Here is a 16,805-nt window from a genome sequence, read left to right as displayed (position 1 = left end):
TTCGTAGTGATCTTCATAGATCTTGGCCATAAAGTGCAGGTTTTGTAACTGTGAAGTCTCAGGGCCTTGTGGGTAAGTCCTTTTCATCCAAGGGATTCTATTCCAATCTTTTTTTGCTATGCCAATGAAATGGGGTTTATAGCTTAAAGTATGAATGTGTCAACAGTAACGTGTACTGATGTATCTCTCGGCACCACCCTTGAGGCAGGGAGAGCGCAGGTGAGATTTCACGGTCAGTCCATCAACACAGATTTTTTTTTAGGAATTTGCTGGCTGCGGTTGAACTTCTGGAAAACGTAAATGCTTTACGTGACCCGCGTCCCACAGCTCTCCTCCCTTTCCTTTCACCGAGCCCTGGCTTCTCGGGAAGACCGTTCTTTCGTTCGTTTTCCCCTGAGAGAATTACCCCACTCTGTGATTTTGCCCACGAAGGAGTTCAACACCCGAGCCCTGCTGAAAGCGGAACCTCCCACTGCCCAACAGCAGCCCGTTGGTGCGGTCTGGGGGAGTCCGTAGCCTGCCCAGGACCCCTCACTGCTGCCCAGAATTACGTTTTCTCCTGTTTCCCCCCCCCCCAGACGGACCCGCCGGAGGGAAGGATCCCCGGGGGACGGCCTCGGCGTGAGTGAGGGGAGAGGCGCGGGGCGGGCGGGCGCAGGGACCGCGCGGCGAGCCGGGCGGTGGCCAATGGAGGGGCGGTGAGCCGGACGGCGGCCAATGGGGGAGCGGTACCGCAGGAAGGGGGCGGGGCGCGGCCGCGCTTCCGTCCCCCGCGCCGTCCCCGTCCCCCCCACACGTGTCCGGCTTTGTGCCGCGGCCCCTTTCGGTTTCCCTTTGCCGCCCCGCGCCCATGGCGGCCTGGCTCGGCTTCTGGGCCGAGGGGGACGAGGCGGAGGACGAGGCGGCCTTCTGGAGGTACGACTCCACCTGGGAGGAAGGGGAGGACGAGGAGGAGGAGGAGGAGGAGGAGGAGGATGGTGATGGCGGCGAGCCCGAGGGAGCGGAGGCGGCAGGCGGGGAGGAGCCGGAGGACGCAGCGGAGCAGCCGGTGCCGAGCTGGGCGCGGGGCTGCCGGCAGGCCCAGGTGGGTGTCGGGGTACGGGGGTCCCCCGGGGTGGGAGAGGGGCGCAGAGAAGCCCTCCGAGGGGTGAGGAAGCCCCTTCCCCGCCGGCCCCGCGCCCAGGGTGGCTGCCCGCCGTCCTCCCGCGCCCGCGGGGGCGCCCCGCCGGGTGTGCGGTGGCTCTGCCGGTACCCTGAGAGTTACCCGGGTCCTCGGGGCGGCCTCGGATCCCGTGCGACTGGTGTGCACGCGTGGATCTCCCCAGGCCACCCGCCCTGTGGGCTGTCAGCGTATCTGGGCGCCCTCTCTCCAGTATCCTCATTTACTGTCGGGAACTGGGGCGGCTTAAAATACTTACAGAAAGTCAACGGTTTTTTGTCCCTCCGGCGAGCCCTGGCATGCAGTTTTGTCCTCACCTTGATGAAGCAGATCTTCAAAGAGAGGGGCAGCTTGAGGCCCGTTCAGAGAAGAGCTCTGGGGGTGGGGAAGGCAGAGGTGTGCGGTGCCTTTATGACCCCTTAAGTTTTATTACGCTGCCATGAGCTGGGGGTTAATTTATTTTCCCCACCACCACCACCATTCCGTGTGATCTGGATACTTTATCCCATAAATACAAGTTTTGTCTTCTGTATGGCACCTGCCTGTTCACCGCATTCCAACGGCCACTGAATTTGGTGTTATGGCATTGATGTTCTTCAGCAGCTCCTTGCTTTCAAGTTTTTTTGTTGGTATCCTCATTTTTGCGTGGTGGCTTTTCGTACTTTCATGCCATCAATAAAAAGCCATCACATCACATAACATCTGCTCACTTTCAAAAATGAGCTGTAACTTTTTATTTTTTAGACTTTTTTTTTTTCTAGGGAGCATATTCTAAAGCAATTCTGAAAACAAAAAAAGATCTGCTGATGTTTTAAAACCTGCAGGTGTGGGGGCAGGTATAGTGAATGAGGTAGTGCTGCAAATGTCAGCACTTGTCTCCAGTGCCTTCAAATAATGTTGATTTGAAATAGAAGGAACTTGTTAACCTTATCTGAAGCTCTTATCTTTACCATCAGTGGCTTTTTTGTTTGACATGGAGCATCAATAATTTCTTTTACAGCATTGCTTTGGCAAATGCAAAACTGTGTCTCTCTTTTTCAGTCTTTCCAGGGTCAGTCGAAACACGGAACAGTCCCTTAACCTGACTCCTCCCATTTCGGAGAAAGGGAAACTAATCCTTCACTTAAGTTTTGTTTCAGTGACTCATCCGTGTTCTTAGACTATAAATAGATAAAACTTTCTAATTAATATACTTTTAAAGGAGTTTAGTATTAAACTTTAAATGTTTTTATAAGCATTAAGTTATTTTAATAACTTCCCTTTAAAAAAAAAATCTTGTACAACATAGTAGTCCAAACATTCATGACTTTCTACAAAAATACACACTATACTTTGCAGATGAAATCAAAGTTTAAATCCAGCAGATGGACGTGCTTGTGCATGGAGTTTCCTGCAGGGAATGCGGTGGGCCTTCGCTGTGCATGTAGATCTGTGAAAGGTCACGGGTATTTGAGGTGGAATAGTTGTGATACTTAAAAGCAGATGCAGGATTTTCCTTGGAAGTGTTTTGCATTGTTTGAGGGCACACCGTCAATTTTCTTTTGTACATGGCTGGAGTTCTGCTTTTGTTCACCAGTTCTAATGCCTCCAGAAAATTCAGATTATTCTTTTTGAATGTGTTTGTTCTTCTATTTTTTTTTTTTTTTTCTTAGAGCAACTTCTGGATTTGTGGCAACTGTAAAAGCAAGGATCATTTTTTCACTCCGGTGACCGGACTTTTCAAACTTTGCCTTACAAGGGAGGATGTTGTCCCTGAGACTTATGGCCCCTGGAATATTGTTCTGCATCTTTAAAGAGGAGTTCTTCCTTCGGAGATGACTCTCTAGTCACCTCTGTCTGACAGTGCCTGAAGAAATTTTAAGGGCAGTGAGCAGGAATACAGAGAGAAACAGTAAATCTTCTGCTAGCCATTTACGCCTTTACTACCTGCCAAAGGCATGAATTGGTTTCCAAAACTAGTTCCTACTTCTGCTTATATTACACTAATTCTCATTCTTCTCCCCGCAGCCTAGATGGTATACTTACTGGCTGAAGCTGCTAATGTTTTTATTCAATACTGAGGTTAGAGGTTTTTTTATTACTATTTTCACTACGCACTTTCAAAACCAACCTAAAATACTGCTTTTATCTTTGTCTCTCACTTGTGTCTCTGCAAATACTCTGTCTGCGGTAACGCGCGGAGCTCACGTGCTGACGACCAGCCCTGTAGCTCTGCCTTCTCCTTACTTTCCATCAACAAAACGTTTCAGTCGCTTTACTCGATTCTGTCGACTTTTCCCGTTCCTGTGTCTTGTTCGCAATCTTGCACATTCTTTCATCCCTTTTGGGGGCAGCTGGTTTCCGGTTTTCAGCCAAATACTGTTCGTGTTCCTCTCTCCTGGCTTTGTTCTCCGCTTTCCTCGCGCTCTTTGGGGAGCGATGCACGTTCCGACTGATGCGTTGCAGCTTTGGAGGGAGAAACTCGCTTAAAATTGCTTATCAGTGCTGTGAACAATAGGGAGGTTTGACGTAGGCGCTTCAGTTTGCCTTCCTGGCCTGGAAGGAAAGGGAAGGTTATACTTCTCTCTGCCTTGAACAGAAGTTTGTAGAGACCCGGGAACAACACCTGCTTGGAGGGAGGGCTGAGTTTTGCTCTCTTGGCTTCCCCGTCTTGTTCTCTCTGGCGTTGTGCTCCGCAATGCCTTTCTCCTGGATCTGGCTTCTCCCTACCCAAGCCCCGCAGCACCTCGCACCGTGGCATCGCGTCTGTCTCTGTATCTACGCTTACTCTTCAGCAAACCAGTTCTCTTTCAAAAGTGGAGCCAGTCTGCTTTTACCCGGTCCCACCTGACTGTTAAAGGATGTTATTTTAGAACCTCAAGTGTAGAGACTGTCTGGAAATTGATTCTTCTGGAACTGGGAGCAAAATTTTCGTTACTTCCGCATGTATCGGGATTTCATCCTCGGAGTTCAAAAGTATCGATGAATTTCAAAGTGCGAAATCCCGGTCTCTGCTTACGTCTTGAACAAAAGAGTAATATCGATCTGTTCTGGCGGAACATATTTCTTAGTCTGTGTCTGCAGCCACTTTGTTTGTTTTTTTTTTTTTTTTTCCCCAAATGTTAACTGTGTAGCGAAGCTTTTTATCGTTGTGTGCGTTTCCACAGCCTGGGTAGGTTCTGGGGATGGACACCAGCGCTGGGATGTCTAATCCTGCATGGGCCCACGTGGCTGTGGGAGGTTCTGCCACCTATTTTGGTCTGTGTTGTCATGTATAAAATGGAAATCTGTTGCCATGTAGACAGGCGTTATCTTAGGTCATCACAAGTTATTACATTTAAAAAACAATTCGAGCTTTATTTAATTCCTCTCATCAAAGTATGGGGGAATCGCAGTGTGTAAATGTGTATTTAAAATGGAATTTTTAAAATTCTGCATTGGTGACTTCCCTCTCTGGATAAAGGTTCGATCTCCCAAATGCTGAGTATGCTTCATAAATGTTAATTATCAACAACCAACGGGGCAGCTGAATGGATGCCTTCATTACAACAAAATGTTACAAAATCTAATCCAGTTCCTGCCTTTATAATTCATGAACCAGTGATTGGTGTTCACTAGAAAGTAGTTTTGATTTTTTTTTTTTTTTTTTCATTTTTCCCCTGTTCAAATGAGGTTAATAAGTATCAAATGAAGTTAAAAAATAACTTGGGAGAGTGTTTGCTGCTTCTTTCTTCTAAGTTTCTTAAAACGCTTATTTTGCAAGAGTCTGCACGCCTTACCCCGGTTCACAAAGACCCCGCTCGTGCTGTCGGCTGGCGCTGAACGCTCTGACCGCACCGGGCTGCGCACTGGGGGGGGCTTTTATTCCTGAGCAGTCTTGTTCATCTTGCTGCTTCTGCCTTGACACTTCAGAACATTTTTAAGCGCTTTCATAGGTTTGGACAAGATGGTTCAGCACTCGGCAAGATGAAACCTGTCTGTGTTGCTTGTGAAGGATAACACAATCTCTTCCACTGGGGAAAAAAAAGTATATAATTCCATTAAGATGCGTTTTAAATTAAGTCAGAGTTGCAACTTCTATTTCCGTGAAGTTCAGAGGAAGAAATGAAGCCGCTGTTCGTGATTTGTGATGATTTCTGTCTAAAGGCTGCATTTGGAATGAATCTAGCGCAGATGTGTAGCAAGGAGGAGCTGACACCCAGTTGTCAGGTGGCTGTTGGCACCACAGGGTTTTCTCCGCAGCAATTTGAATTATTAAGAAAATCAAGCGAATTCAGCTGTAACTAGGTAAATCTGTCACTTGGCAACTAATAGGGATGGTGTGAGTCACTGCTGTGGGTATTCTCATTTTGTTATTTTCATTAGTAAATTTTGGGTTCCAAATGTTTCCAACTAAGTGCTTTTCATTTGTAGGAGCGAAGATCAAATTCACTACCTCTGTCTCAGAGGAGTTTTCAGGTAGGGCTGATGTGCAGTTCGGGTACTTGGACAGATGAGCAATAACGAAGATGATGATTGGAATGGAAGTCCAATAAAATAAATATCTAATGTGACCCTGTGGCTCACGTACTGCTGCCTGTGGAGATCAGCAGGATGCTGAATCCACAAGGCTGCTCTCGAGCAAGAAGCAAAGGTGAAGGAAATGTTATTTCTCTAATGTCTACGAGGAATGAGAATCCCGAATCTACGGAATATTTCTGCATCTTGAATCCTGGCATTTTAAAGTCTGACCTCTGTCTTGACTAGGGTATATAGTGGCTCAGACACAGGCAGGGCTTAGTTTGCCTTGGTTTAAAACCTTTGAGTTAAGGAAAAAAAATGAGATTTTACTATTTGGGATTTCCAGCTAGTTCTAACCATTTCTGTAGGTAAAGCCAACTGGAATAGAAGACAAGTATAAAACGCTAACACCTTGATTAATAAGGCTAGAAAGAAAAATACGTGTTTTGGGTGAAGGAGGTGGTGTGACTTTCCCTTAGACCGAAGTTGCCTTCAGCAATGCGGAGCAACAACCGCAATAACAAAGCGCTGGGTTTGGGGGTGCGGGGTGGAGGGGGCAGGGGAGCGTGTGTGAGAGATGCCCAATTCAGCCAGTGGATTTTTTTTGTTTTGGTTTGTTTTTTTTTTTTTTTTTTTTTTTCCAGAAGACTCCTTTATTCTGCATCTCTGATCTGTCTCTTCTTTAGTTCTCAGGCCGGCGCAACTGGAACGCGGCGAAAGACTTGCAGAGATACAGACATCGTTACCCGGTACGGGCTAAATGCCGACGCGCGTGCTCTCGTGGCGCTTCCTCGGCGCGTGCTCAGTTTAGGATCGTTTTCTGGATTTGAGGGCGCCCTTTTGTCTTTACATTGTCCGGCTGCCGTGGTTTCAGTTGGGATGGAGTTAACAGGTTTTTCAGCAGCTGGCACAGTGCTGTGCTTTGGATTTGGGATGAGGAATACCGCTGATAGCGTTTTCAGCTGTTGCTGAGCTCTCAAGGCCTTTTCTGCTCCTCCCGACAGCGGAGGGGGGGCATAAGGAGTGGGGAGAGGACCAAAGGGATGTTCCGTGCCGTATGATGTGCTCCGTGTATAGAGCTGGGGGGAGAAGGAGGAAGGGACGGGGACGTTCGGAGTGATGGCATTTGTCTTCCCAAGTCACCGTTGGGCGCGATGGAGCCCGGCTGTCCTGGGGGTGGACGGACACCCGCCTGCCCGTGGGAAGCAGGGAACGAACTCCTTGTTTTGCTTCGCTTGTGCGTGCGGCTTTTGCTTTACTTATTAAACTGTCTTTATCTCAACCCACGAGTTTTTTCTCACTCTGACTCTTCCGATTCTCTCCTCCGCTGATCCGGGGGAGCGGGCGAGTGGCCGCGTGGTCCCGGCTGCCGGCTGGGGCTAAACCGTGACACGGGCTCACAGCCTTCAGGGCCTTCGTTTGTGAGGGGGAGGGGATGGTGTGCGTGTGGGTGCATCAGAAACAAGCTGTTCCTTCCCAAAACACGTTTCAAGGACTTCTCCTCATGTTCCCTAAACATTTCAAGCGAAGTGTTGAAGTGAATACTGCCTTTTAAAAGATTGCTGCTTGTTGGTTTCTTTTCTCGTCTCCAGGGTTTGATACAATCGGAAAACGAGGAGGAAGAAGAGATGTGGAACTTAAGCTTTTATAAAAATGAGATTTCTTTTTTGCCCCAGGGTGAGTACCTGGTGTGATGACTGCTTGATGGAGCACAGCTGGTTGCATTGCTGAAAGAGGAGCTTGATCCATGGGGGACAATCATTAAAAAAACCAAACAAGCAAGCAAAACCCACCATCGAAACAAAAAAAAAAAAAAAAAAAAGAGGGGGGGAGGGGGACACCCAACCCAAATCAACAACCCCCCCCAAGAATTTCCGTTTTAAAATGTCCTTGTTCCTGCTGCACGTTCCTTGACTTTCTGTTTGGTGGTAGAAAACTAACAGGGCTTTTTTCTGGCTTAGCGGGATGGTTGTCCAGTTAGAAAAGCTAATGCCTGTGTGCGAGCACCTGGCTCTGGGTGATGAGCCACCTTGGGTGACTGGCTAATTTTAATTTTCATTTGATGTCATTTCTTGTTGCCTGACTTCTTCCTTTCCTTTTCAGGTTTGCATATTGAAACTCTGCTTGAATCTTGGTGGGACAACTATGAAGTTCTGGAAGAAAACCATTCTTACATACAGTGGTAAACTGTCTGCATGAATGTAGTGCCTTTCTTTAGTTGCGCCTCTTTTATGAGTCAGTGGTATCTGTGCTCCTGGATTCAGCTTCCCAAAAGGCCCAGAATTACTCTTGGGTGAAACCTGTGTCCGCTTTATTTTTATTGACTTGTGTTCTTCTGGAAAGAATGCGGTGGAATTCCTGAAGGCAGGGGTTTCCAGCGCGGCTGCGGCAATAGATCTCAGCCGTGCTTGGTCTTACGAGGTACTGCAGAACAGAGCATCAGGGCAGCGAGGGAGATCCACATAACCAAAGTATGTTGTTATTGTTGGTGTAGACAACGCTCTTATGGGAAGGATTTGTTTGTCATACAGTAAACTACTGTGTCCATAAGGATGTGAGGTTCCAAGAGGTGCCTGTGATACCACATCTTTCGGAATCTTTTTTAGTTTTTACCGAATGAGTACCATGGGTTGGATGTCATCTTTGCTCATCTGGGCTGAAAATTTCTTTCCTTTCAGGTTATTCCCTTTACGTGAACATGGGATGAACTTGCGTGCCAAACCGCTCACGTGCCAAGAAATCGAGGTATTGAAAGCTTTTGTTTTGGAAGTTTTTTTGGGAGGAGGGGGAGGTGTTGAGATCTGAAGGATGTTAGGATTTTCTCTAAATGCCTTATATTATATAAATGCCTTATATTTGAAGTCTAGGTCTGTTTTACATTGTTTCCTTGGGGCCCTGGTTTGAACAGAGCTCACTCAAGCACCGTTAAGCGTTTGTCTGTCTTGTGTCTGCCAATAGCTACACCAGCAAATGAGATGTTCAGTGATATAATCACACCTTGTTTGTAATTCAGGGGCGACAAACTGGTGCAGGTAATTGGGGAGTTGTACCTTGTACTCATCGGTCTGTCTTGCTTTCAGGCCTTTAAGAGGTCCGAGGAAGTTATGCGAAGGTTTATACGTGCTTATCAGCTCATGCTGAGATTTTATGGAATCATTCTGGTCAACGAGGAAACTGGTGAACTTAAGAGAGCAGAGAACTGGGCTGAACGATTTCAAAACTTGAACCGGTGAGTCTCTGTTTATACTGCCGGTCACTTACCACAGCCAGACACCTCTCTGAGAAGAAAAAAGAAGTCTCAAGTCAAGAAAATCCTCAGCCCTTGGGGAGCGGAGGCTTTTGTTGATTAAAAAAGTTAGCTAGCTAAAGTATTTTTAACTTGGCTCAGCCTCTGACTGTAGGTCATCACGCTCTCGTTACACTTGTCACTTAATAAAGTGACAAACCAACCAGCCGAGACTCGTTTTCTTTTACATCTGGTGCAGCTGTTAACAGGGGGTGTTCTTCATGTTGGTCTCCTGGAGTACGAAATACAGATTGGAGATGTTAATATGTGCTCCGGCAGAGCTTGTGTTTAAAAACTGCATTTTAAGCAGTTGAGATGATTAATCCCGGCGGCCCCAGACGGGCTGGGAAGGTGCTGCCCGGGCAGCCAGCAGCAGTAGGTGCTTTAAAAGTAATCCCGCCTATACGCGCGTCTGCCCGGTCAAACAGTCCTTAAGGCATCACAGTCAATAACGCACAAAAGATTTTGCAGGTGCCCTGGGGGTTCCTTGTGACTTCAGGCTTGTAAGACTTTCACTTAAGGGGCTCTGCTTGTCTCTTTCTTTCAGGTTTAGCCACAACAATTTGCGGATTACGCGAATCCTGAAGTGCCTGGGGGAGATGGGGTACGAACACTATCAAGTGCACTTGGTAAAGTTTTTCCTAACAGAAACTCTTGTTAAGGAGACGTTACCCAATGTCAAGAGAAGTGCCTTGGATTACTTCCTGTTCACCGTCAGAAGCAAACGGAAGAGAAGGGAACTCGTCCACTACGCCTGGCAACACTTCAAACCTCGGGGCAGCTTCGCGTGGGGACCGCACGACAAACTCCTCAAGTACAGACCCCACTCTGCCAAGTCGCAGCTGCACCGAAAGGCTGAAGATAAACAGGAAACTCCCGGTAACAAATCTGAGGATTCTGTGGAAGAGGATCAGAGGCAGTCCCTAGAAGAAGAACAGAAGGCTGAAGATGCTGCAGACTTGCAGCCTAAAGTGAACGATGAAGGCGTAAAAGAGAAGTTCAGTGAATGCGCTTCGAAGGGAGGGGATGGTGAGGAGGAGAAGGAGGCTTCGTTTCCCCAGCAGGAGGAGGAGGATTTGAACAGTGAGGCTGAAGAAGTGCAGGGTACGGCAGAGAATGACTGCACGAAGGAGAGCAAGAAGAGAAAACTGGATGGAAATGCAGCAGACGCTAAAAAGACTGGACCGGTGAAAAGCCCTACTGATATTGAGAACATTTCCCGTAATCTGGGAGAATGTGCAATCGATGCAGAAGTCCCCTCCTCGGTTCCACCCTTGCAAGCAGAAGAGAACCGGGAAACACTGAAAGAAGACGACACGAGCACCAAAGGCTCCACGGTGCCGGAGACCGCTGATGCGGCTGTAAAACGGAGGAAAGTCGATAAAAGACCGTCGAGAAGCAAAACGTTCAACTTGGCCATAAACCTGAACATGGGGCCCTCTGCCTCCAGTGCCAAGCCAAGTCCATCTCTTGCAAACACTGAGGCTGAAAAAGAAAGCGTCGGTGAGAAAAGTGCAACTGTGGAAGCGCCAAGCGAGAAGGGGGGTGGGGGTGGGGGTGATGTGAATGGTGGGGCCGTGAGAGCCCCAGTGGGTTCCGGGCTCCCCGAGACTGGCTGGACTTCGGCGGCAAGCGATGGCTTGGAGCTGAGCGGAGATCACGGCACAGCAAGGAGCGATCAGCACCACTGCAACAGCACGCTCCTTGGGGGCGGGAGTGAGGTAGATGGGGCAGAACAGCATAAAAAGGCAGAAAATGCGAGTGAAAAAGAGCAAGCGGAAGTCACGGGCAAGAAACACGTTCCAGAGAGCCTTGAGCGGAGCGTGGCATCCACCTGCCCTGAGGAAGACGCCGCTGAGGTGACAGCACGCAGCCCCGAAGGCTGTGAGCGTGCGGCAGGACCCGATGGAGAGCAGTAGCGGCAGAGTGAGACCAGCGCGGGGAGCGCTCGAGCAAGCGGAGGTGACGCTGCCGAACTGCCGGGAGCCAGCTTGAGTGATTCGCGTGGCAGAAGTACGCGGAAGAACAAACTTCCTTTGGGCTGATGCAGGCTGGCCGCTGTCTGACTTTCACCCTTCCACACTTTTTTCGTCATCTGTAGTAACCTCACGGGGAGCCAGCCCTTGGCTACCCTGAAGAGGAAAACTCTGTTTTAGTCATCTTCACGGACAGGCTGCGTCCTGTTCCTGGTTTGTATCTGGTGTTCAGGATTATCTCGGCGTAACAGGGATTTTTGCACTTCGCTTTGGTTCTGGTATGTCCCTTCTTAAAGAGGAGAGGAAAACTAATTTGTTTCCTTGTTTGAACTAGTCGAGTATTTATTAAGTACGTTATTTTTAATGTGAGACAGCATGACCTAACTTGCCCGGCCTTTCTATTACCTTCTAACTTCTACTTGTTATTTCGAAAGGCTGTACCTTCCCAGGCGATTTATCCCTGGCAAAGATGCTGTGTGTCCGCTTCCTAGGGCGTAAATCATTATTTTCGTGGCACTTGCCCGTAAGAGATGAGTATACGCTTTTCCCATCGTGTCAGAGCGCAGTTGCCTCTCCTCCTATGAAGAAAGCAGGTTTAACTTTGGGCTGGGATAAAAGGCATAGTCAAACCGTATCTCTGAGCAGTATTAACCTTTGCGTACGGATACTGTTCCCTGGGGTGCCGAGTGATTTGGTCCCTTTGCCCCCCGCAGAAGTTGCTTTGTAGTTCGAATTGAGAATGTGAATTGTCTATTGGTTTCTAAGAGGAAAAACCTTCAGACTTTGCGTAAAGCCGCCCGGGGCTCTTCTTCCCCAGGGTTTTTCCGCCACTTTCGGACCGTTGACAGTCTTCCACAGATACTTCTGTCCGCTACTGGTTCAAAGGCCTTCCATCCTTAGTTGCCAAAATAGAACGAATGTTTGTCTTTTCATCTTTTCAGACTTTGCTGTGAATTGGCAGTGGCCCCCGGGGCGCTCTCTGCTGCAGCCCCGTGTCAGGCAGTCAGACGTGTCAGATTTAACCCACTGCCTAGTTGGGGCAGGATTGTTTTACCCTTAATGACCGGCGCGTCTGACAGGGAGGGCATGTTAGAGTGCAGCATGTCTGGAAACCACTGGGCTTTGTGGGGCAGTTAATTGAAACTTTAATTGGAGGGGGTGCGCTTGTCCGGTTCGTTTATTTACAGCCCTGGAGAATTCGCTTTCAGACCTCGCCAGCTGTTTGCCTGCCTTGGCGTTGCTGACCTCCCCGGCAGCTCTTCCGCCCGACTCGCACAGCGTTCGGCCAACTCCGAAGGAGCGTTACACAATTTAGCGCCTTTCGCTCCCGGAGATCGACAGCAGAGGACCTGTTTCATGAAGCGGAGGAAACCGTTGCCAACAGCCGGAAGGTCTGGACTCGCTGTTCGCTCAGTTTGGTTTAGTTTTAGGGTTTTTAGGTGCTGTTTGTTTTGTGCAGGAGACGGCTCGAGCCTTGCCCGCCTTGCCAGAGAGCAGATGCGGTAGCCTGCGCGATGGCCATGTCGTTCCTCTCTCTGCTACAGCTCTTAAGAAGCTTCAGCTTTCAAGGAATTTGATGGGTGACTTGCCTGCCCGGGCTGTAGGTCCTGAGCCAGCGTGCCGCGTACGCGGGAATAAAAGCCTGCAAGCTTAACATCTATAATGGGCACGGTCACACCCATGCTGGGAAAGGCTTTTAATGTTTTTAAAATACTACTTTTTTTTTTTTTTTTTCTTCTTATGAACAAATGGAGTTAAGTCGCCAATAAGAATACACTTTACAGATATAAATACTTGAAGATGTTGAGTGAAAATTCTTTCATAAAAGATTCGGAAGAAATTGTTAATTGTGGCTTTTGTACAGATTTATAGTGATTTTCTTATTTAATGAAGTTTTCATTGTGAATATGTGCTCAGTTGGGGCATAGATCACGTATCTCGTTACGGTGATGTGTGGTTCGGTTGTGTGTTTGATGGGATTTCACTGTGAGCCCTACTCTGGAGTACTCAGACCAAACCGTTCCCTCTCACGATCAGGTTTAGAGTTTCGGCTGTGGGTGTTTGCAGTAAGTTCGCGGGATGTTTTCCAGCAATCGGAGCTGTATCGCAGCGTCTGTTATGTTAACGTCACCTATTAAAGCATGACCTTAATGCATACCAGTTTCTACTTATGTTCCTTCCATCTCCGAGGGCAGGATCTGCCCCACCACCGCACCCTGTAGCCATCTGCTTGGGCACCTCCAAGGAGCGGGTCCAGCCCGGAGCCGGGGTCTGGTGTGCTCACCGTGAGAGCCACGTGGGGATGATGCTCAGTCTTCCTCCAGCGCTGTAAAGTGTGGCCAGTGAACGTTTGCGGGGGAGAAGGCGTCCCCCACGTGCTTCTTGTTGAGTGATGCGCTTTGAAATGTTCCCGTTTGCCCCCTCTTGGCATGGTGCTGCCGTCCTGCCGGGTGTGTGTTGAGATGCTCTGTGGAGCAACCAAGGGCTTCGTTTGGGTCTGGCGGGCCTTTTCCTTCAGGACACGGGCGTGGGGGGGTGTTTGTGGTAATGATTCTGGAAGTGGCTGTGTCCCTTCAGCTGCGCTCCCTCTGCCTGCGGGCATGGGAGGAGAGGAGGACCCGTCCTCCTCTGTTCCGTGGGGTGGCCGTGAAGGCAAATGCTGCCAGGGCTCTTCCCGTGCTGGTCATAAGCAGGCTCTGCTTGCCCTTCGAGCCCTGGCTTGCTGTCAGCAATGTGTGGCCAAGAAATTCAGATCTGCTTTGCCGTTTTCTCTTGCCATCGCTTGGCCCCAGTGCGAAGGAGGAGGTAGGAGCTCGTGTGCCCTGCTCTCCCTCTGCGGCCTCTGGGGTGTCTCGTACAGCGTTCCAGATACTTTGAAACCGCCCAAAGACATACAGGCACACGCTCCTTCCCTGTCCCCAGCTGCCTGCTCCACAAAACCTTGTGGGAACTTAGTAAATCTTTGAGCCCTTTGTCCTTCCGTCGGCGTTGGCGGGACGTCGGCTGCCGGGGAGCTGGGCAGGCGCGCGCTGGGGGCTCCCGTAAACCTCCTGGCGGAAGGGTGCCAAACTCTGGAACCCCATATTTCATTTCTTAAGCTTTGCTTTTCCACTTCTCCTCTCGCTAACCAGACGAGTTGTGTCATTTCACTCCCCATGAATCCTTTCCACTCTTCCTCTCCGCCTCCAAGCCCTGCTTTGGATCAATTTCTTTAATCGATAAAGGGAAGCACGAAGCTATTTGCAGGAGATGTGTCTTCGTGAATATATTGCTGTTTGGGATCACCTAGCTGGGAAGGTGTCATCCTGTTCCTTCTTTGCAAATATTTCAAAGGCAATTATTCCCCCCCCTTCTTTTTTTTTTCTGTTGTGGCTCTGAGACCGTTTCTCCTTTTTTCTTCTTGTGTCTGTCTGCGATCATCTGTTCTCCGGTCGGGATTCGGCTCTTTCTCAGGAAGTCAGTTGGCATTCTTTAGATCTCCTGGAAAAAAAACCCAACCAACCAACCAACCAAAAAACCAACCCACCAGATGTGAATACACATCCAGAGGTGTATTCACCTCGCAGAGCAGTAAGTGCGTTTCTCTGCAGTGCCTCTTGCACTCGCTACAGGGATATTAATTTCTCTGGTGAAGTTGGGCAGCCTCAGGCACTGGAGAACTCTCCCTCTGTGTTGCTTTTCATCTGTCCGGCACTGGGGTGGTGACGGGCTTCGAGAAACAGCCCGGGTGAGACCTAAGGAGACCTTTGTGTCTCCGAGCTGGAGCAGCCGGGTTTTGCTCCTTGCGGCGTGTCTGCAAGTCCGTCCCTTCCGTGGGCTCCCTCCCTGTTTGCTCAAGGCCGGGGGCTGCCCAGCGGGGCATGAATGAGAGCTTCTCTTCTGCCTGCCGGCGGCTCCCCCTCCTTCTCCCACCTCCTGCCCAAACCTCCTCTCTCCTCCCAGCTCGGCCCCTCTCGCCTGTGCTGCTGAGCTCTGCCCTCCAGCTGGAGCCGCGGGTTTATCTGGAGGCGAGGAGTCTCTCCTTTGGAAGCCGGGACCCAGGAGGAGGAGGAGGAGGAGGAGGAGGAGGAGGAGGAGGAGGGATCTGCCGGACCCCGAAGGAGAACGGGTTTAGCTGCCCGGGAGGAAGGAAGAGAGGCAGAGCCTGGGCACCATGGCTGGATTCTCCGCTCTCGGGCTTCTCGTCCTGGGTCAGCTGTTAGCCACAACGGCAGCTCAGGTAAGAAGCCTCATGTACATGTACGCTCGAGAAAAAGGTCTGTAAGTGGAAAAGGTACTGCAGTGTGCGTGTGTTATGCCCACAGGATGCAATGTGGCAACGGGCAGATTGTTAAGAGTCTGAAGTTTGTTAGAAACGTGTGTGTCGCCTGTGCTGTTGTACAGTGCCGCGCAAACACAGCTGGCTTTGTACCTGCGCGGGGAGGCGTCTAGGTCGTATCCTCGTGGGTAGAAAACTGCTGCTTTAAACTTTTCTTAAAAGTATTGTTCAGGACTGCAGTTACGAGAGAGAAGGCTTTGGGAAAGGGGAGACCTGTTGGTGTCAGAGAAACGGATTTTCTTTTACAGTGAAGTGATATGTTGCCGGTGAGACCGATCTCCTGATCTGTGTCTTCACCCGAATCGGAGAATTTCATCTTCCTTCCCTCAGTCAATTTTCAAATTTTACATGTATGAAATAGCATATTTAACCCTTCTTCACTTCAGACATGAACCTATATTAAACTTCCCTCTACGGTGTTAATAACGTTGCCCGGGGAAGTAACTCCTCGGTGAGGTTTTTCATTGTGTTAGTAAGGAATTTTCGCAGTCTGGCTTGGGAATTCAGAGCTGCCCTCATCTGCTGTGCACAGAGCTGCTGCCACAATGAAACCTTTGTTCGCTGAAGCTACAGCACGTTACTCTCTGGAGCCCTCTCCATACAGAAGTCATTTATGGGACCTTTCTTTCCTTCCCCCCACCTCAGACCTCCTCCAAAATCCCAGATTTTCAACTGACATCCCGGCTCAGAGAGGAGATTTTTCCCTTTCTCCTACTGTATTCAACGGTGTCCCCATCAGACTCGGACTATAAATTAATTTTTAATGCCAAGCGCTTGGCACCTATTTTCCGTGGGCTTTGCATTTCCTCCTCCGCCCAAAACGAAACGTGCCCGTAGGCAGTGAGAACCATTTCCTATGGGACCGAAACCCATTTGCTGCCCGGCGACCAGCTCTGATTCCCACCTTAAGCCACCAGTTAAAGCCCCGAGGATGTGTTCGGTCAAAAGGGTTTTCCAAAGAGCCCTTGCACCGATCCGGAGCTCCTCCGAGTGCGCCCAGGAGGGCAGGAGGGGCCTGAGGGATGGCGGGTTAGTACAGATTTAGGGTTGTGCTGTAGGACCTGGCCGTCGCTTTCTGATTTAGCCCATATGTTCCTTCTGACGCAAAAATAAACTCTTCTTTCTCTCTCTTTCCCCCGATCCCTTCAGAGAGTAGGACCACAAGGGCCTCCTGGACCACGAGGACCCCCTGGACCGTCTGGCAAGGACGGCATAGACGTGAGTGCCGCGCGGCAGTGGGCAGGCGCGGGCGAGGGGTGGAGCAGGGGCAGAGCCGACGGAGCAGAGAAGCTGCTCTTGTTCTGCAGGGCCTCGGCCTCTGGGCCATCCTTCAGGGAGGGGGGGCTGCAGAACCGGCCTACTGGCAAGAGACCTTCTTCTGCGAGAGAACAGCGAGTGGAGGTGCAGAGGGGCCTCGGGTTCTCTGCGGGATCGGTCCCCTGCCTCAAGAAAGAGAGGGTTCAGGACAAAGCACGGGGATTCGTGACCCTGCTTGCGAAGTAGAATATTTCTCTTTTGGTGTCTAGGGAGGAAGGGGAATGTACCGTGTGAGGTTGAGCGCGTGGGTGCAATGTGTGCTGGAGTCGT

At 49.8% G+C, this 16,805-nt stretch overlaps 2 protein-coding genes across 3 annotated transcripts in view; both read left to right on the top strand.

Annotated features, from left to right (window-relative positions):
• The first annotated feature begins 799 nt into the window (after positions 1-799).
• OGFR (opioid growth factor receptor) lies at positions 800-13,055 on the top strand. Of its 2 annotated transcripts, none has more exons than XM_082491347.1 (7): positions 800-1,084; positions 6,325-6,387; positions 7,231-7,315; positions 7,742-7,820; positions 8,317-8,383; positions 8,719-8,867; positions 9,472-13,055. In XM_082491347.1, exons 1-7 carry the CDS (start codon positions 851-853, stop codon positions 10,841-10,843), a joined length of 2,049 nt encoding a protein of 682 aa, XP_082347473.1. In that variant the 5' UTR covers positions 800-850; the 3' UTR covers positions 10,844-13,055. The 2 variants fall into 2 exon arrangements, with proteins under 2 accessions (XP_082347473.1, XP_082347474.1); XM_082491348.1 differs by lacking the exon at positions 800-1,084 and adding an exon at positions 3,010-3,220.
• Positions 13,056-15,053: 1,998 nt separating this feature from the next.
• The window catches only part of COL9A3 (collagen type IX alpha 3 chain), a gene marked incomplete at its 5' end in the record, with an annotated part of 40,254 nt that continues 38,502 nt past the window's right edge, over positions 15,054-16,805 (top strand). The window contains 2 exons of the mRNA XM_082491315.1: positions 15,054-15,119; positions 16,368-16,436. Of these exons, the coding sequence (XP_082347441.1) occupies positions 15,054-15,119; positions 16,368-16,436 (135 nt within the window). The remainder of the gene's footprint in view (positions 15,120-16,367; positions 16,437-16,805) is intronic.

This window comes from Vanellus vanellus (assembly GCF_965231255.1).
Source record: "Vanellus vanellus genome assembly, chromosome: 15".
NCBI lineage: Eukaryota > Metazoa > Chordata > Aves > Charadriiformes > Charadriidae > Vanellus > Vanellus vanellus.
The sequence above is the reverse complement of the archived record's forward strand: the minus strand, read 5'-3'. Positions and strand labels throughout refer to the sequence as shown.

Coding starts and splice junctions, on each gene's coding strand:
- OGFR (XM_082491347.1), top strand. CDS start 851: ATGGCGGCCTGGCTCGGCTTCTGGGCCGAGGGGGACGAGGCGGAGGAC. Junction 7,316..7,741: donor GATTTCTTTTTTGCCCCAGG/GTGAGTACCTGG, acceptor TTTCCTTTTCAG/GTTTGCATATTGAAACTCTG. Junction 8,868..9,471: donor CGATTTCAAAACTTGAACCG/GTGAGTCTCTGT, acceptor TCTTTCTTTCAG/GTTTAGCCACAACAATTTGC.